This window comes from Nannospalax galili, unplaced genomic scaffold (assembly GCF_000622305.1).
Source record: "Nannospalax galili isolate Female #2095 unplaced genomic scaffold, S.galili_v1.0 scaffold171, whole genome shotgun sequence".
Classification (NCBI taxonomy): Eukaryota; Metazoa; Chordata; class Mammalia; order Rodentia; family Spalacidae; genus Nannospalax; species Nannospalax galili.
Genome location: NW_008329362.1, coordinates 2,551,320 through 2,572,194, shown reverse-complemented (window position 1 = coordinate 2,572,194; position 20,875 = coordinate 2,551,320). Strand labels below are relative to the sequence as shown.

General features: G+C 40.4%; 1 protein-coding gene across 13 annotated transcripts in view; it reads left to right on the top strand.

Moving 5' to 3' along the window:
• Window positions 1-15,604, top strand: part of Met (MET proto-oncogene, receptor tyrosine kinase) — a 116,495-nt gene extending 100,891 nt beyond the window's left edge. For 12 of the 13 annotated variants that reach the window (XM_029565580.1, XM_029565554.1, XM_029565550.1 and 9 more), the window contains 4 exons: window positions 1,560-1,669; window positions 2,794-2,959; window positions 13,030-13,166; window positions 13,267-15,604. In XM_029565580.1, coding sequence (XP_029421440.1) covers window positions 1,560-1,669; window positions 2,794-2,959; window positions 13,030-13,166; window positions 13,267-13,477 — 624 coding nt within the window. In that variant the 3' untranslated portion in view covers window positions 13,478-15,604. The remainder of the gene's footprint in view (window positions 1-1,559; window positions 1,670-2,793; window positions 2,960-13,029; window positions 13,167-13,266) is intronic. The other variant, XM_029565563.1, reaches the window with a different exon arrangement.
• Window positions 15,605-20,875: the final 5,271 nt, after the last annotated feature.

The following is a 20,875-nucleotide window of genomic DNA, read 5'->3' as shown; positions in this document are numbered from 1 at the left end:
TAAAAATAAAAACAAAATCTCTCTCTCTCTCTCTCTCTCTCTCTCTCTCTCTCCCTCTCTCTCTCTCACACACACACATACACACAAAGCTCTAGAACAGTAAAGAACTATGAAATATTTTGTGATCAGCCAAAAGAATAAAACACTCCCAGTATGTGAATTTTTTTGCAGAGCGTTGTGAATTTACATTACAAAGACCTCACTTTAACTCTTATCTTTTCTCTGGTGAATTCATCAGCTACCTTCTCTACAGTATTATTCTCCCAGGCTTCAAGCATAAGAGAGATGTCCTGCTGTCCACTACAGAATAGTACCTGGCCTTTTATAACCCAAAGAGTGGCTACAGGTGCCTAACACAGATGTCTTAAGGAGATGCCTAAGCCACAAGCTGCGTGCACAAGGAGGGACTGCAGCCCTTCTGGCTGGGTTCGACTGCATCTTGTATTCACAAGCTCCATTGTGGTTCCTCAAGGAGAGACTACCTCTTCCTGATGAAGAGGCCTTTCTTGGGGCTGCCAAACTCGCTGAGACCTGTAATTTCAGATTTCATTCTTACAGTTACTAAAGACTTTCTACTGCTCATCCAGTTTTTCGTATGACGTGTAGAGAATGCAATGTCCTGTTTTCTGTGTGGGTCCAGGACCTTTGGATGGTGAGCTGGTACATTAGGCCCAGCAGAACTTCTGATGTGATTGATTCAATGTAATGTAGCCTTGGGGCCAACAGACTTACATGAATATCCTAATGCACCACTTACTCTCAGAGTGGCTTGGGGTGATTTATTTCTCTTCGAGCCTCCTGTATTTACCTTATACCTGATACTTTGACATCTGGAACTTTGCTGACCCTAGAGGGATTGCTCCCTTCTAACTAATTCCTAGATACAGTCCACACCAAGCCTTCAGAGTGTGCCTTTCATATGCAAATCAATCAATCCAGAGTTCTTACCCCAGCCACCTTTTTTATCAGTCACACTCTGGGTCACTGTCCCCCTACCCTAATCACCCCAGAGCCAGGCACCTAGCACAGCCCTATACCCAGAGTTTGCTGAAAGTATTTAAAATAGCCAAGTCTAAGACTGCTTACTTTACCCCTGACCATTCCAGGGAACTACAGTAAAGGCTCTTATCCCTCTTTCCCCCTCACTGCCTCCAGACTGTTCCCAGTGCCTTCCTATGTGGTCCTGCTTCCATTGGTGTGCCACCTCTTTTTGTAAACTATGAGAAAAAAAGACTGTATAATTCTATCCTGATTAGTTTATTTCATCAAATGAAAAACAATTAAAAAAAAAAAACTTACATTTTAAAACTCTCCATTTTCCCATCTGGAAAACAGAATATGCCACACCTCCCCTACAGAACTGTATGCAAATTAGCTAAGATTCATTTAAAAATCGAGCCTGGTGCTTGTATACAGTAAGACTTAGCAAATAGCTGTGGCTCTCCACAAGGCATGAGTTATTATTTGAGACAAGATAAGTCATATAAACATTACAGGATTCTGAGATCAGAGTTAGAACCGTAAGTGCTTAGTTTATGCTTCTCCAACTCTGATTGCAGAACCCGACTGTAAAAGATCTTATAGGATTTGGTCTTCAAGTAGCCAAGGGCATGAAATATCTTGCAAGCAAGAAGTTTGTCCACAGAGACTTAGCTGCAAGAAACTGTATGTAAGTATGAAAATATCTCCATGCTCATAGTGAACACAGAGATACTGTTTGTGTCTACTCAGTGCTAGTAAGGATATTTTCTCTTCTCTGCAAAACTTCTCTATTTCCTTTACTATTTTAAGTGGACAAATAAGCCCCTGGGATGAGGGTGGGGTTTTTAGGTTTTATCAAACAGCATTTAAAAGATTGCTCCACAGGGGGTCTTAAGCAGCTGTTGTGCTTTTGCTTTCTTTGGTCCTTCCCACCAGCAGTCTCCAGTGTTGTGGTTTCACACCGTATTAGTGACTGGGAGGGAGAATTTGATCTTCAGCATTTTATAGTGAAAGAGAAAAACTGGTAACACGAATACCAATGTAGAATAACTCCTCAGCAGTTGATTTGAAGTCTGCCTGCAGAGCGCTACCAAAAATGGTATTTGGGAATTAATATACAAAGAACTTTTGTTTGGGTCTGGCTGCCTGGCTGTATAACAACAGTCAACAGTTTATAACTGATTCAGTGCTTTCACTTGCATAGCACTGATTCATTGCCCCTGGTATGTGTGAATGGGGGAGCTGCACTATTAATTTTCTACCTAGGTTTTGATCTGTATAATACCATAAAAACCAGATTAAACAGAGGCTACATAGCCCCAGTTAGCAGAAAGTGATTTTTTTTAAACACGACTGTTTCCTTAGGTGCTCTACTGTGTGTGCATCTTTGTGCCTCTATGGTGGGATACATGAATTTTATGTGCCTATTTGAGAACATTAGAAAGTAAAACAGCAGTTCCATGCCCTATCTCTCCCATAGAACTGAAGATGGGTGATGTGGGTGATTGCACTGGGTAGACCTAATGCCTTATTTTGCAATAAGGACAAAGCCAGCTTTCCCTCTTCCCCAGACCTACAGTAAAGCAAAATGCCATGTCATTCATAATATCTCTCCTCAGCTGGTGGAATTTGTAATGTAAATTTCAAGCATTTTTATTCAAGAATTGCACTGCAATTTAGTATTAGTCAGTAGGCTAGAGGTACTACAAAATATGGGTTTCTAATACTAAAACCACTTTTTTATGTTTAGCTATCCAACAGTGTTGTGAAGTATTCTACTCTGGTCACTAATGATTCTTCTCCTTTCTTCAGGTTGGATGAAAAGTTCACTGTCAAGGTTGCTGACTTTGGTCTTGCCAGGGACATGTATGATAAAGAATACTACAGTGTACACAACAAAACAGGTGCAAAACTGCCCGTGAAGTGGATGGCTTTAGAAAGTCTGCAAACTCAGAAGTTTACCACCAAATCAGATGTGGTAATGCATTCATCATTCCTGAATTTCTCTTTCTTTTCATTCCTATCCAGAGTTTTATGGCAAAATATTTTTTAAAAATTCAACACCAGTAATTTAGTTATCTTCATATGTAAAACTAGAGCTGATTGTCCAACAGGTTCATCATATAGCTTCATAAGTTGTCTTGTCTATTCAAACATATTTGTAGACTGAAGCATCATGCCGAGCTATATGCCTAGCCCCTAACTACCTCTTAGAAACCCCATCTCCAAACACCATCACCCAGCAGAAGTCATGCCTAGGAATATTTTTATGAGAATCCAAAAGCAATTATCTGAAAGAAATTACACAGTAGAGTGAGGGAAAAGGCAGAGGCTGGAGACCAAAGGGAAAGACTCCCATGGAAGCCGGAGGAAAAGAAGCTTTCAACAAAATATGGGGTGACCAACAAGTCCACTATTTCTCACTGGACCAAAAGAGTCTTAGATGCTAAGACTTGAAGGCCCAGAGTATGTTCAAGAGCATGAGTGCCAGATGAAATGAGAGTGTAGTATTCTACTCACACGTAAGTGAGTCAAAGCAACTGTGGTGTCTGGGTAGAGAGACAATTGATGTTTCCATCCTAAGGACAATAACTGAAAGTGAAAACTACAAATCTGTCCTGTCCATACACAAGGGCGGCAGAACATAATTTTCATGATGGACATGAACGCCAACAGAGGACGTTGGCAGCTGTTGAGAGATTACAGAAGATAGGGAAATGAGGGTGCCAGTGAGAAGTACCTCATTCCCCTTGACACTATTAGAAAGTCCAAGAAATAGGGGTCTTCTAGTTTCTGTTCTTGTCAGCAAGTGGAGGAAGCATTAGAGAGTAAGGTGGAGTGACTAACAGTTTGTTTTCAATAAGTAAGTCACAAGTCATGGCAGAGGAAAGAGACCTGTGGGTACAAAAGATCCATGAAAGAAATGAATGTAATAGCCTATGGTAGAGCTTAATGCTTGAGATTATGATCCTGAAAGATTGTAAAGAAAAGAAAGAAATCCTAGAGAGGGAGACTGGAATGTTAGCAAAGGTGGCAGGTGAATGCATAAGGTAAGGAAAATTAACTATCCTCAGAGAACATCCTTTTCATTCAGACTTGACTCCCAGTGTGCCAACAGGAGAAAGAGCCAACTCCAACAAGTCAATAGCAAGGAGACAAAACAACCCAATTTCCAAAATAGAGAAAAGATCTGCTTGGACAGTGTACCTAATATATGTGTGAATCACTAGCTCATAAGCACGTGAAGTAAAAACATGCCCACAAGATGACTTATATGTGAATGATTGCATTATTATTTATAATAGCCCAGACCAGAAACAGTACTAATGTTTGTCAGCTGGCAAATAGATAAATGAAACTTGGTTATCTTGGATTGAGGCGATGCCAGAATTAGTAATGTGCTTCCTTCATAAGCATGAGAACCTGAGTTCAATTCCTAACACCATGTAGAAGCTAAACAAGCCAGTACGCGCCTATAATACCAGCCCTGAGGCGGCAGAGGCAGGGAGGATACCTGGAGTTTACTGGCAAGCCAGTCTAGCCAAATTGATGAGCTCCAGATTCAATGAGAGTCACTGTCTCAAAAACATAACATGGAGAAAGATTGAAGAAGATACCTAACATCAACCTCTGCCCTCCACAAACAAGCACATACATACACACAAACACATGCACACAAACTGTGGAATATCAATATAACATCACGCCATTGCAACAGAAAAGAACTATTGACACACGCTACAGCACAGATAAACCTCACAAACACTATTTTAGGTGAAAAAAAGCTAACAAAATGAAAGCGTTCAATGATTGCATTTATGTGGAATTTCTATACACGAGCTAGAAATACAGAGATAGAAAACAGATCAGTGGTCACCTGTGGCTAAGAATGGGAATGAGGATTGGTTATAAATAGACATGAGGAAACTTTCCAGAAAGTTGAAAGTGATATAAACCTGAATTGCAATGGTAGGTATAAATTTAGCTGTACTCAGTATCCTTGACCATATACTTACAATCAGTGAATTTTATAATCTGTAAAGTACACATCAGGGCTGGAGAGATGGTTCAGCAGTTAAGAGCACTAGCTGCTCTTACAGAAGACCCAGGTTCGATCCTCAGCACCCACATGGTGGCTAACAACTGTTAGTTACTCCAGTTCCAGGGGATCTGATGCTTTTCTGATCTCCACTGGCACTGCACAACATGGGTGCACTTACATACATGCAGGCAGCACACTCATACACATAAAATAAAAAATAAAAAAATATTTTTTTTAAAGTACACATCAGGGGCTGGAGAGATCTCTCAGTGGTTAAGAGCATTGGCTGTTCTTGCAGAAGACCCAGTTCAATTCCCAACAGCCACATGGCGGCTAACAACCATCGATAACTGCAGTTACAGGGGATCCAATGCTCTCTTCTGTTCTCCACAGGCACAGCACGACACAGGCGCACTTACACACATGCAGGCATAACACTCATACCCATAAAATAAAAATAAATAAATAAACAACAAACAAACAAATAAATAAAATACACATCAACAGAAGAGAGCCCAATCTTTGGGCCACAAAAACTCAAAAAGAAACTGTAGGTATATCAGTGCTATTTATTTCTCCCTCTCACTGAAAGTCACTATACTATACTGCATAAAGGCTGGCCTGAGTCAGTCGGAAACAGTAGTGCTTTGGCAAATGATTAGTGACTGCATGGAATAATTGCACAAAGTTTCATTTCAAAGGTAGCATAGTCATAGTAGTTCCCAAAAGCATGTAATAAGTTGAATGTGTATTGAGGACTACAAGCAAAAACTTGCCTGTGTCTGAATCAGTTCTCTTTTCAGCCAATTAGAATTTGGCTACACCTAATACTCTTAAATACATTCAAGCAAGATTGGAATCACTTCCCCTGAAATTGCTCATGGCATAAAGGCTGGCCTGAGTCAGTCGGAAACAGTAGTGCTTTGGCAAATGATTAGTGACTGCATGGAATAATTGCACAAAGTTTCATTTCAAAGGTAGCATAGTCATAGTAGTTCCCAAAAGCATGTAATAAGTTGAATGTGTATTGAGGACTACAAGCAAAAACTTGCCTGTGTCTGAATCAGTTCTCTTTTCAGCCAATTAGAATTTGGCTACACCTAATACTTTTAAATACATTCAAGCAAGATTGGAATCACTTCCCCTGAAATTGCTCATACCCGGCCAGCACTGAGCAGTGGCTCACACTTAGCACAAGCTCTTCACCAAAGTCTGTGTTAACGTCTCACTTGCTCAGTCTTTCTGCCTTTCCTCAGCTTTCTCTCTCAGGATTTCAGTCACCATCCTTCTTTGAAATACCTCTTCCCACTTCCTCCTTTACTTCCTGCTTCTTGGCTGTGTTTTGTTTATCCTTGACTGCTTGACTTCCTTCTCTCACTTCCTAGATGTAGCTTTCCCTCAGATCTTTCTTCTCATTGATCGGGAGATGAGACCATTCCCATCAACAGCCGCCTTTGACCCTGCCTAGAGGTCATCAGCAGCATCATGAGTTCGAATTCTCTCCCCACCCCTCTCCAGCAAATCCTCACTTCTCAATTTCCATCGATGCGCACCTTCTCTACTCATCCTTTTTGTGTCTCATTTTAGTTCAAGTTTTGACAGATACACGTAATTGTGTCCCCACAGCAGCCACAGTCAGGGTATAGAACAGTTCTGTCACCCCTGTCATCATCCTTTGCCATTTTATAGTCAATCTCTGCCCAGAACTTGAAAATCCCTCACTTGGCATCACTACAGCTTTTTCCTGGAATATTATAAACAGAGTCACAGACAGTAGCCTTTTGAATCTTGTCCACTTCACTTAGAACATGCATCCGTGTTGCTCTATCAGTAGTTTTGATATATCAGTTCTTCCGACTTCAGTCTTTTTTATTGGGTTAAAAACATAAAATTTGGGGCTGGAGAGATGGCTCAGCGGTTAAGAGCACTGACTCCTCTTACAGAGAACCTGGGTTCCATTCCCAGCACCCACATGATGGCTTACAGCCATCTGTAATTCCAGTTCCAGGGGATCTGATGCCCTCTTCTGACCTCTGCAAGAATTGCACAACATTGGTGTACTTACATGCAGGAAATACACTCACACATAAAATAGAAATAGTTTTTAAAACCCATAAAATGTACCATCTTACCCATGTTTGATTATACAGTACAGTAGTGTTAGCTATGACACCCCATGCTACAACAGATCTCTAGAAGTTTGTCTTCTAGCAAAATTGGAACTTGATAAACATTGAACAACAGCAACACACATACACACAACAAACAAAAACCTCTTTTTCTCTTTTCTCCAGCCTCTGGTATCTGCTCTTCCACTTTCTGTCTTTAGGAGTTCAACCATACTAGATGCCTCATATAAATGAAATTATGAAGCATTTTCCTTTTGTAACTGCTCGTTTTGCTTAGCATAATGTCCTCAATGTTTAGCCATGCTATTGTATATGGTAAGGTTTCCTTTTCTTGGGGCTGGAGAAACGGCTCAGAAATTATGAGCATTGGCTGCTCTTGCAGAGGACCCAGGTTCGATGCTCAGCACCTACATGGTGGCTAACAACCGTCCTTGACTCCGGTTCCAGAGGAATCTGACACCTTCTTCTGACTTTCTTGGGCATTGCACACGGGTGCACTTACACACATGTAGGCAATACACTCATAAACATAAAATAAAAATATTTTAAAAGATTTCCTTCTCTTCTAAGGCTGAGTAATATTCTTCATTTACCTGTTGATAGATGTTAAGATTTTTTGTGCCTCTTGGCTCTTTTAGGTAGTACTGCAGCAAAGTTGGATAAACAAATTCTTGTTGACTCTTCTAAAATTTTTAGGTATATACCCAGAAGTGGGGTTTCTGGATCATCTCATATTTCTATTTTCAATTTTTTTCAATGTTGTTTCCCATAGGGGAGTATTCATTCCTTCTTACTTCCATTATATAGATGTACCACATTTAATTTGTTCACTCACCAGCTGAAGGCTATATTTGGGCTTATTACAATTTTAAACAGTCACTGCCACATAATATAATATAATATAATTGCCAAGACATTTGCTTACAAATGTTTATGTGAACATATTTTATTTGGTTTTGAATGCTTACAAGTTTCCTTTAAAATATGTTCAATTTTTAAAGAAACTACCAAAAGCTTTCCAAAGTGGCTGTATAATTTTATATCCCCATCCGTAATCTGTGTGAGTTTTACTTATTCAGCATCCTCACCAGGGCTCGGCTTTGTCAGATTTGGGGTATTCCTTTGTTCTAATAAAGTTGTGGTGGTTTCTTGTTTTCTTTTCCATCTGTGTTTCCCTCATGACTAATAATGTTGATCATTTGTATGCATTTAGTGACATCCTCCTCTCTGTTTTGGTAAAGTGTCTTTTTGTTTTGAGTCATCTTTATGTTCTTGATCCAGGTGTGTCATCAGACATGTTTTTGTTCTAGTACAGCACAATGTGTTTCTGGAGGCTATGTCCCTCTAATTTCTGTCCTATGAGTCCTCCATCTCCTCTCTGATACTTAGTCATTGCCCAAGTTCTGTAATGCTCAAGAATTTACCCAGCTCATCCCGTGTGGTGTCTCATGCCTTTAATCCCAGCACTCAGGAGGCAGAGGCAGGTATACCTCTGTGAGTTCAAGGCCAGCCTGATCTATATAGGGAATTCCAGGCCAGCTGCAGCTACAGAGAGACCCTGTTTCAAAAAAGACTAAAAAAAAAATTACCCAGCTCTACCTGTTTTTTAATCTGGTTGTCTCAAATAGCCAAGGCTCTTTGCTAGGGAACCCCGATCTGATCAACCTCTTACAACTCTCATGGTTTTTGTTTAGGTTGTCGTGACCAACTACAACCCATTATAAAGATTAAATAAGATAAATTTTGGGTGGCATGGTGCCCGTGCATGCTACACCAGATAACAGACATTCTTCTGCCACTTGACTTGGAGCACAGCCCTATAGACTTCCATGTCCTGTGCTTCAGTATGCCTCATGTGTTCTTAGAATCCTCCATCTGTGTGTGAACCAGCTTCTCCCTTCTTTTGAGATAGGGTCTCACTCATGTAGCCCAAGCGAGCAAAGTCACAGTGTAGCTGAGGATGACTTCGAACTTCGGATATTCTTGCCTCCACCACCTGAGTGCTAGAATTACCTGCCTGTACCACCATACCTGGTTATTGGAGATTGAACCAGGACTTCATGCAAGCTAGGCAAGCACTCTAGCAACTGAGCTACATCCCCAGCCCCCAACTTCTCCTTTTTGCCTTAAGCATGTAGTCACAGTCATCAGGAACCCAGATTAGTCATGTCCCATCAATTTCAGCTTAGCTCACTTTCACCACACAGTCCTGCTTCAACCGTATTTCTTCCATCCCCTCACTTATTACACAGATCCAGGAGTATCTTCTAGTACTAGCAATTCAATAAAAGCATGGGGGGGGGGATAAGGGACTGGCCTCAAATTTTCAATCCTCCTGCCTCAGCCTCCCAAGTCTAGAATTATAGATCTATGCCACCACACCTAGCTTCATGTGTGTACTCTTGCTGCTGGGCCCACTCCATCCAAAGCACTCATGTTCCATGTACCTCTCAGACAAATTCTGCCTTCTCCTGGTGCTCTTCTCAGAACCTTTCTTAGTGCCCTACCAGTATGACCTTGATTTTTTTACAGTGTCTCTACCTGATTTTTACAGTCATCATCTTATTGCACAATACTGTAACACTGTTTAATCAGCACTAGGACCTATCTAGTAACTTGTACAGTAACCTAGTTATACAGGATCAAAGGTCAACAGATGCTTGTTCGGTAGACTTAAGTTTTAATTCAAATTCTGGAACTTGAAAGTTCACACAGTAACTTGCCAAAATGGCTCATAAGATTTCCAGACCATAAAAATTTAATTTTAAAAGGCTGAGTTCAGAGTGAAATTATCTCATGTTCTCTTAGGAAAAGGTTTGTGTTCTCTATTTGGATCAAAGCATTCAGTAGTCTTAAAGGGCTCTTGAGCCAGGTGAAATGGCTCAAATTTATAACCCCAGCTCTCACAAGGCAGAGGTGGGAGGATTGCTGCCAGTCAAAGCCAGCCTGGACTACCATGTTTCCACTCCTAAAAATAAGGAGCTCCAGGGCTGGAGAGATGGCTCAGCATTTAAGATCACTTGCTGTTCTTCCAGAGGACCCAGGTTTGATTCCAAGCACCCACATGGCATCTGTAACTCAGCTCCAGGGTATCCAACACCCTCTTCTGACCTGTAGGCATTGCACACATGTGGTGCGTTTACATATATGCAGGCAAACACTCATACACATAAAACAAAAATAACAAATAAAATATTTTTTTAAAAAAGAAGGGGCTCTTAAGGGTCAGTGAGATGGCTCAGTGAGTAGAGGTGCTTACACATCGTCTAGCGACCTGAGTTTGTTCCCCAGCAGTAGAAGAGAACTGACTGCCCAGAGTTGTACTCTGACCACCTCATGCTTGCCATGGCATGTATGTATTTGCACACATACACATAAAATAAATAAAATAAATAATTTTTTTTTTATGAAAAGGGCTTGGGGCTAGAGAAATGGCTCAGCAACTAAGAGCACTGGCTGTTCTTGCAGAGGACCAGGGTTCAGTTCCCAGTACAAACATAGCAGCTAACAACTCCAGTTCTAGAGGGTCTGATGTCCTCTTCTGGCCACTGCAGGCATTGTACAACACAGGTTCACTTACATACATCCAGGGCAAAACACTGATACACATAAAATAAAAATAAGTTATTTTAAAAGGAGAGGGGCAGGTAGTCAGGCATAGTGGCACACACCTTTAATCCCAGCATTTGGGAGGCAGAGACAAGTTGAAGACCAGCCTGGTCTACGTAGTGATTTCTAATGGTCAGGCAGGGATACACAGTGAACACTTTTCTTGAAAAGCCCTAGAGAGAGGGCTCAGTGGGTCAGAGCACTTGCTCCTCTTCCAGAGGACCCTAGCATCAATATCAAGCAGCTCATAACTGCCTGTAACTTCAGCTCCAGAATATCCTGCACTCCTTTCTGGCCTCTCTAGGCACCTGCACACTAACATAGCACACACACACACACACACACACACACACACACACGCACACATAAATAAAAAAATCTTTTTCATAAGGGCAGGTAACTCTTGTATTTGGTCAAAGGAAAAGAGCCGTTAATGGGGATGGTAGCCACAGCTAAAACGAGAGAACTACAGTTGGAGCTCTCCGGTTTCTTTTCCTTTCAGGATTCAAAGATTCATTATTCTTGCTGAGTATCCTGAACCATTTCTTCTCAAGTTTTATGTTCTCCTGCTCCACCTTTCTGGTGTAGATTTTCTCTTCCATATTTGCTGTTTGACATTTTGTTTCATTTTCATTTTGTCAGGCTTCATGTCCTTGCCATTTGCTCATTAGTCTGGGAGTGGCCTGGAAGAATGGACCTTCTAAGTCCTTTGTGACCTGCACATGCTGACTTATCCCCATGTCGTCCTTGGCACATGTCCAGGGGAAGATGATATGCACAATCTGCTCTATTCTCAATAGGATGCCTTAAATCAAGAAAATGCATACTTAGTGAAGTTCAGTAGACCCAGCAAGGCCTGAGGGTCAGGAACTCTTAAATGTTTATGCCAATGTGACTTCAGATATATTAGGGAATTTTAGCAAGTCACTTAACCTCTCCACATCGCTCTGATCTTCTGATAAAATACTGTTACAGCTGTTTCACATTAATCTAGTTCTTTAACATTTTTTAGATTTTAGATTTATTGAAATTAGTTTTCGATAGAGAACTAGGTTCCCTAGAAATTTTATTTCTGATTTTAATAAGAATTTTGACTTAGCTGAATTAGATCTTCTCTCTCTAGTATTTAGATATGAGTACATTCCCCTTTTTTGCGTGTGTATGTGTATGTAATGAGCGTGCCTGTATGTACACATGTCCAAATTGTGTGGCACACGTGTGTGGATGCACATGTGTGCATATGTGTGCTGTGGACGCCCCAGGTTGAATTGGTGTCTTGCTTAGGCACTCTCCACTTTATTTACTGAGGCAGGGTCTCCTGCACTTGGAGCACTCTATTTTGGCTTGTCTGACCAGCCAGCTTGCACCAGGGATCCCTTGTCTCTACCTCAAAAGCTCTGGAATTACAAGCAGGCTGACACGCCCACGCTGCTTGTTTGGTTTGGTTTCGGTTTGGTTTGGGGGTTTGTATGGTTTTGGTTTGTTTTTGTTGGTTGGTTTGTTTTTGGAGACAGGGTCTCATTATGTAGCCCTGGTTTACCTGGAACTCACAGAGATCCACCTGCCTCTGCCTCCTGAGAGCTGGAATTAAAGGTGTACACCACCATGCCTGGCCTCCACCCAGGTTTTTATTTGGGTGTTGGGGATAAGAACTCCAGTCCTTATTATTTCACAGGAAGCACTCTGTGTCTAGATACAGTTACACCCCTTAAATAGTATTTACATTCACTTTGAAATCCCACAAGCTTAAGTTCTGGAATGCTAGGGCTGGAGACACGGCATAACGGTTAAGAGAACTTACTGCTCTTGTGGGGGGACCCAGATTCGGTTCCCAATTCCCACATCAGGCAGCTCACAATTCCCTGTAACTTCAGTTCCAAGGGATCCGATTCCTTCTGGTCTCTTTTATATGGGAGGGCTTACTAGTTGTCTTTAGGGAAGTTTTTGCCCCAAAGAGCAACAGCGTTGACTATGTTAAACCAGATTTAATTACCCAAGACCTAGTGATTACCCTTCTGAGGTGTGTGGTCACATTCTCTTACCTGACTTCTCCATCTTGTTTCATTAGTGGTCCTTCGGCGTGCTTCTCTGGGAGCTGATGACAAGAATATGGGAGGGCTTACTAGTTGTCTTTAGGGAAGTTTTTGCCCCAAAGAGCAACAGCGTTGACTATGTTAAACCAGATTTAATTACCCAAGACCTAGTGATTACCCTTCTGAGGTGTGTGGTCACATTCTCTTACCTGACTTCTCCATCTTGTTTCATTAGTGGTCCTTCGGCGTGCTTCTCTGGGAGCTGATGACAAGAGGAGCCCCTCCTTATCCTGACGTCAACACATTTGATATCACCGTCTACTTGTTGCAAGGCAGACGACTATTACAACCAGAATACTGCCCAGACCCCTTGTAAGTAAAAATCTCAGCAAGACCTTTTATCTCTCTTACGTTCATTACGTTTACAGGAGCACTTGCCTTTCATCTCTCACAGCATTTCTTTCTGAAATAGGTATGAAGTGATGCTAAAATGCTGGCACCCCAAAGCTGAAATGCGCCCATCGTTTTCTGAGCTGGTCTCCAAGATATCAGCAATCTTCTCCACTTTCATTGGGGAGCACTACGTCCATGTGAACGCTACTTATGTGAATATAAAATGTGTTGCTCCATATCCTTCTTTGTTGTCATCACAAGACAACATTGACGGCGAGGTGAACACATGATGGCTGGGAGGCCCACCCACCTCCTTCCAAGAAGCATCATAGTACTGGTCCAAGCAACCGTCTCCAACAGTTCTCACTGCCTGGCCTTTGAAAGGTCATCCTTTTTTTTTTACTTTTACCAAAGTTGCACCACTACAAGACTTTGACTTGCTATTTAAATTGCTGCATTCTGAGGAATTTCTCATCTGATAATGCACCAGAAACAAAAGCTTGGTCCCATAGGCTGGTGACCAGTGTCGTTCTGCAGCTATGACAACACTCCTATTTCTGTGGAGTTCAAAACCTCAGTTCTGGGTTGAAATTTTTCAAAATCAGAATCTCGCTTGATTTTTGGTGAGAAAGTGCTGCAATGGCCTTTGAAGACTTCTCATAGAAAATTCAGAAGAGGTAGCCTCATGCAGGAGGTGTGGCAGCCCCAAGGCCAGGCTGCTCATTGGAATTCCCGTGTTTAAAGAAACTTTTATGTGCTATATGGCCGTGAACATTTTTTATTTCTTATGCTGTTGTTCACCCATCACGCAAACATTCCCTTTTGCAATTTTTGTATACACATTCCTTTGGCTGGAGGAATATCCACAGACAATGCATTTAAAGTTTCAAAATAGCATAACATGAGGTGTGTTTATAAATTATCAGGGATTTTACATATTGTACATAAATGACAACAGGAAAACTTTCAAAAAATAATTTGTTACAGTGAAATATATGTCATTTTAAAAATCAGCTGTTTAGCCAGGAATGGTGGCTCACACCTGTAATCCTAACACTTAGGAGACTGAGGCAGGCAGATTTAGGAAAATATAAAACCAACCTCAGCTACCTAGTGATTTACAGGCCAGCCTGGGCTACAGTGTGAGACCCTGTCTCAGCAAACAAAATATTCAAATGTTTGAGAAAGATAATGTTCTGAGATAACAAATATGGGCATTTAGACATTTTATCTGTTTTTTAATGGTAACTCTGAAAATAAGTAATTTGTGGTGATAAATATTTTTAAAGGTAGCATGCTATGTTTTTAAAGGAGAGTACAGGTTATTGAAAGTTTTACTGTTTCCAGTCATGGTTTATTGAACAAAGAACGTGTCAACGGACTGGAAGAGTTCTCTTTCTCAGGTGGAGGCTTCCCACCCATCTAAAACAATTGGAGACTAAAGTTTTGGGGGGCCTCATTTTTACATTAGGACACAGTCTATGCTAAATAAAAGCGCATTTTAGAAACAGACAAACAAGCCTATTTAAAATCCTGGCTTTTTCTCCTGGGTGAATATTTCCTCTGGACAGGACTTTTGAGGTATTGCATTCTGTGGAATTTTGTGCTTACTACTGTATAGTGCATGTGGCTTAGGTTACTCTAACTGGTTTTGTCCACGTAAACATTGAAAGTATTATATTTTTATAGAAATGTTTATTTTTAATGATGTAAGAAAATTTTCGTTAGGCCACAAAAGTACTGCACTGTGAACATTTCAGAAAAGGTATGTCAGTCTTGGATTAATAGCAGCATGATTTTAAATGGCTGTAAATTGTGATAAGGAAATGCAATGATTGCCAGTACACCCCACCCTCATTACATCACCAGGACATAAAGCCAAGGGTTCATAGAGCAAGTTATGATAAGGGCGTACTATGCTGAAACCCAATAGTTGAGTCTGGCTGTTGTTGCAGGAAAATAATGGCAATCATAAGCTCTTTGAAGAAGGTGGAACATACCAGAAAGCATCAGGAACTGTACTACAAAGTCATTTCAATTCAAACATTACTGCTTCATAACTGTGAAGAATAATACTAATTCACAGAACATTGGCCATGGATCTGTTCTGTAGAAGGAAGTCATTGTCTCTATGAGGTCAAGAAAATGAACACATTAAGAACAAAAAGAGCTTGTGGAAACTGCCTATGCCTGTATATACGTGCTTGAGAGAGCTACAATGTGAAATCATGTTTTCTATTTATGAACTTTTCTGGGGTAATGTGTCTGGACAGATTGTGGGAGTAAGTCATTCTTCAAAGATTTAAATACTTGGCACTGCCTATACCTGCAGTTGAGCTGAATGGTACTTTGTATGTTAATAGTTGTTCTGAATCATACTGTTAAAATAAAGTGATGTAACATCTTGTATATTGTAAGTTGGTTACAGCTCATCATGCTTGATTACCTGCTTCATTTGCATAATGACAGAGGAAGCCTAAGATTGATCTCACCTGGCTCCATGGAGACCTCCATAGACCAGATGCTGATTCTTTAATGCATGGACAGTAGCTGAATACATTTGCATGCCTAGGTCTCTGAAAGTCTCTGTCTGCTAACAGTGGTTTGCCCTGAGTTTTTCAACTACCTGCATTTTTCTGGCAACCTTTCACCTGCTAGCATAGTTCTGTTTTAACTTGGTGATCTTCTTCAGCAAGATGAGTATCTGTGGACCAGAAGCATGACAAAGGAGTTGTCACCCACTATTGGCACAAAGATGGATCCCTATGTGGTGGTTAGAAAGAGATGCCCTCTTGCTCCTCAAAATTCCCTTTTGAGCTATACACATGCCCACACTTCTCTGCCTTTGGTTACCAGAGACACTACATGCAGATTATCTCCACAGACATTCTTGTAATGATAAAGGAACTCAAAGGTGATATTTCAGTCATCTAAGAGTTGTGTGGCACTTTGAGGATACCTGATCTTTAAAAGATCGAAGTTTACACTGATATTTACAAAACATGGTGGAAGCTAGCTCTTTCTGGAATATAACCCAAGACCTGTAGACAGCCAGACTTCCTCCCAACCAGGAGATGCATTTTCACAGGAAGTTCATTCACTCCTCTCTGTCCCGTGAAGAAAAGAACCTGTCATCTTTATATCCCTATATTTCACACTTAATAAATTTACAAATAATTGCTGAACTAAAAGAACAGTTTCATTTCCTATCAACCACTCTAAAACACCCAGAAAAAATTCTTCCTTCTGTATCTCCCATGACATTTGGTGGACCCTGGCCCAGGGAAAGTGAGCAGGGTCCTTCTAAGGGAAGAGATAAAAAGATATGGCTAGAGATATGGATCCGTGTTAAAGTGCATGGCTTATAAGGACTGGAGTTTGGATCCTTAGAAAACACATAAATGCCAGGTGGGCCTCTATTTCCACCCTCAGAAGGGGACCTCCAGAACAAACTGGCTAGTGAGATTAGCCATATCAGTGAGCTCTGGGTTTGACTGAGAGACCCTGCCTCAAAGAAAAGATTGAAGAACTATAGAAGATGATTCCTGATATCAATCTCAGGCCTCTCCATACACACACACACACACACACACATCAAAGTGCACACACATGCATGTGCGCATTACACAGACACACATGAAAATGGAAAAAGAAAAATAACATATCTTTGTATAACTTTGCTTGATGTTCTGAATATTTAAGTGTAGAAATTTATTCTCATTTCATGATGTAAACTTTCTGACATACAGGGCAGATTCCATTCTTGAATAAATGGAAGAAGCATAAAACCTGCAAAAAAAATACACCAAATGTTTGAACGATGACATTCCATTAATCTACCCAATTTATTTCAAGAAACAAGAATATTATATCAAAGAAATTCATTTGGTATTTCATTTTACTCAATAAATGTTTATCAAGTGGCAGTCAGGCACTGTCAGATAATGGGGATATAAAACTGTCCTTGCTCCAAGGAATTTAACAGAGAGACACAGAATTAGACAATTGGTGAGTATTAGAACTTTGCCTTTCTTAGATATGTAAAATGTCTTGTGGCGCATGCCTTTAATCCCAGCACTCGGGAGGCAGAGGCAGGCAGATCTCTGTGAGTTCAAGGCTAGCCTGGTCTACATCACAAGTTCCAGGACAGCTGGGGCTACAGGGAGACCTTGTCTCAAAAACACCAAAACAAAAAAAATTTTTTTTAAATGTCTTTGAGAAGCTTCACAGTTAACCACACAAAAAGTGTAGGCTCTTGGGGAAAGAGACAAAGTTGTGACTCACCTAGGACCATGTATTGAATGTATCTAAATCTGCTTCCTCGCTTGACAAAATGATCCTACTTAACTCCAATTGAGTGTATTAAACACCTGGCATACCATTATTGCTCAGTAATTGCAATATAGTTGCAATCTTTAGTCTTGAACAATAAAAACCATGTAAAGGTAGCCTGCTGTTGTACTGAAAGAACCTTACAGATGTTTAAATGCAAATCTTTACCTCACAGCTGTGATTCTGCCTTATCCTTGAGCATGAATGGATAAGAAAGTGAATGTACAAATGGGAAGACTGACAAGACAGTGACAAGGTGGTGGCACCTTTCCCCTGAAGGCCACCTCCACATTGTGTTTCTCTGAACTCTCTGTTATTCATCTAACCACTTTGCCAGTGACTGGTTTCCTTTCTTCCTGTTTAGTCTTTAGATCTAGAATGCACAGTAGACATGAAAAAGAACAATCCATCTCAGATTCCGGGAATGCTGCACGAGGTGTCGTGATACAGTCACAACCCCCAGCATTGGTGTCTAGACATTATTTTGTTCCTCATTTTGCTCAAGTTGGTTGCTGCTGACTGTTCAGGTTCAGGTTCAAGAAAAAGCAGTTGAAGTCTTTGTATTGTTGCACAATGTGTGCTTGGAAGTTAAGGAATACTTCATAAATATTCTCTATCCAGATGACTAGACACAGGCAGCTACACAGACACTCCTCATTGTGACACTTCAGAGGACTTCATGACATGGAAAAGCATGCCAATGTATGCCTCAAAGAAGCAACACTCAGTGCCGTTTTTCCTTTTCTAGTTTGACCTTTTCTTCAGGACTCTCAATTCCCTATTTTAAAAAAAAAAAAAAAAAAAAAAAAAACTGGAAGGAATTTCAGTCATAAGCCAGTGAAATATTTCAGTTGCTGAATTGAAGGTAATAAAACAGAGGCTTGCCCAAACTGTCCTTTGTTGTAAATCATGCCGAAGATCTAGATTACATCAGCCAAAGGTATTGATCACAATGCTGAGAGGTTTATAACTACTATTGACTTATCATGTGACCCTGGAGCAGAAATCCAGGAAAATTGCAAAAGCAAATCCATGGTAATGAAAAGTCCATCAGTAACAGGAGTTACTGTCCTGTCATCCAGCTACTACTATGCTAGCTTCCAGGCGAATACTGAACAAATACTTGGAAACAGAAGGAATTTCTGTCCCCTCTCTTCTTGACACTGAATGTGTCTAAATTATTCTGATGAATGTTTTTCTTATTACTAAGAAGTGTAGATTTGAAAAGCTCATATGAATTTGTTTAAAAAACTCATATGAATTACTTTTTGCATATTTATTTATTTTGTTTTTTGACACAGGGTCTCACTTTGTACCCCTGGCCAGCCTAAAACTCATTACGTAGACCAGGCTGGTTTTGAACTCATAGAGATCTGCTTACCTCTGCCTCCTGAGTGCTGTGTTTAAAGGCATGCACTACCATGCCCTCCCACATTTTATTTTTAATAATGTGTTTTATTTTATTTTTATTAGCATACTAAGTAGCAGGTTTCCTTATGATATTGTCATACACGCAGCTTGGGTGACCTCTCCCCCACACCCACTCCTTTTCCCCATCTCCCTGTCCCCTTTCTCACTGGTACCCTTCTCCATTCTACCCGCAGTCTTCCCCTTTCCACTTTCTGATATGAATTACTTATTAGTCCATATAATTTTTATGCAAATGACTCCTAATTCTTTATTATTGTTGTTGTTGCTTTAGAAAGTGTTGGGGGTCTGGAGGAATCAGTGGGTAAAGTGCTTGTTACACAAGTATGAGGACATGAGTTCAGATCCCCAATACCCATGCTAAAAATAATTGATTAATTAACTAATTAATTAATTAAAAAGCTGGGCTTTCCTAATAGGTTATACACTCACAAGTACTCAGCCCTAAACATATACATACAAGCAACACTAAATAGACTCAGTAGGTTTTGTGTATATTGTGTGTGTGTATGTATATGTAATTATAGAAGAAGTCACGAATGTGAGGAGGAGTGGAGAGGGAACAAGGGAGGAGTCTGAGGAGAGAGAAGGAGGGGTGGAAATTTTGTCAACACGATAGTTATGCATGACATTCTGAAACTCAAAAAAAAAATGTTTAAGCTGATTTTAGCAATACTCACTTGTAATCCCAGCACTTGGAGGTGGAGACGGGAGAATCCTGGGGGCTCTCTGACCAACCAGCCTGTCAAATACATGAGCACTATGCTCAGTGAGAAACCCTGTTTCAAAAATAAGGTGAAGGAGCCGGGCATGGTGGTGCATGCCTTTAATCTCAGCACTCAGGTAGAGGCAGGCAGATTTCTAAAAGATTGAGGCCAGCCTGCTCTACATAGTGAGTTCCAGGTCAACTGGGGTTACAGGAGACCCTGTCTCAAAAGGACCAAAAAAAGAAAAAAATAATAATAATAGTAATGTGGAAAGAGATAGAGGAATATACCTGATATTGGCCTGTGGCTCTACATCCACACACGAGTTCGCCTGTGGCTCTACATCCACACACGAGTGCACACTGCACACACAGGCCTACACCACATACACATATGTGTATATGCACAAACAACCCACACAGAAGAGTTCAAGTTCCTCCAAAAGGACCAATTTAGAATAGGTTTCAAATACTATTCTTCTGGGCAGTTAAATCCTACCTTGTCAAGCATTCTGAAAATCAGATATCATTGGAGATCAATTCTGAGGTGAAAGTTACCATATTTTAGATACATAAACACAAGTTTCAAATTTAAATAAATCACTAATTCAACTTTATTTTGGAGCACTGGCCCCAGATTGTAGTCATTTCCATCCCTTTTTGTGAAAAGAAGCCCTTTTGTCTCTATGCATTCACTTTTAATTATCACATGAGTGCACTCTTTTCTCTACAGTTCCAGGCTGGCAGAACATTCAGTAATCCTTAGACCTCTTGGCTGGAACTGCAAAAATGCATAAAATCTTACCAGGCCAAGAGAGATCAACTTTAAAAATCTTTGGCATCCAAACATGTCAGAACTACATTTCTCCCCAAACCATTTGTATCCCTCACTTATGGTCCGTGGGTCTGTAATATCAGTTCCTACTTTTATTGGGTAGTCTGGATTTTTTTTTAAGGCAATTTGGAGTTTGGGGATATTTATTTTTATTGTTTTTTAATTATTTATTTAATAACCACATACTTAGAAGAAGCATTTCATTATAACAGCACTGACATATTCAATAACAATTTCCTGAGCTAAGATACATCTCTTTCCAAAGTGGCTGTAAATTTTTAGGTTTACAGATGAATTAATAGTTATACAATATTGTGCTCAGTATAAACCCTATAAGACATAAAATTGAATGAGGTTTTAACCTTTAAAAAAGATCTCCATTTCATT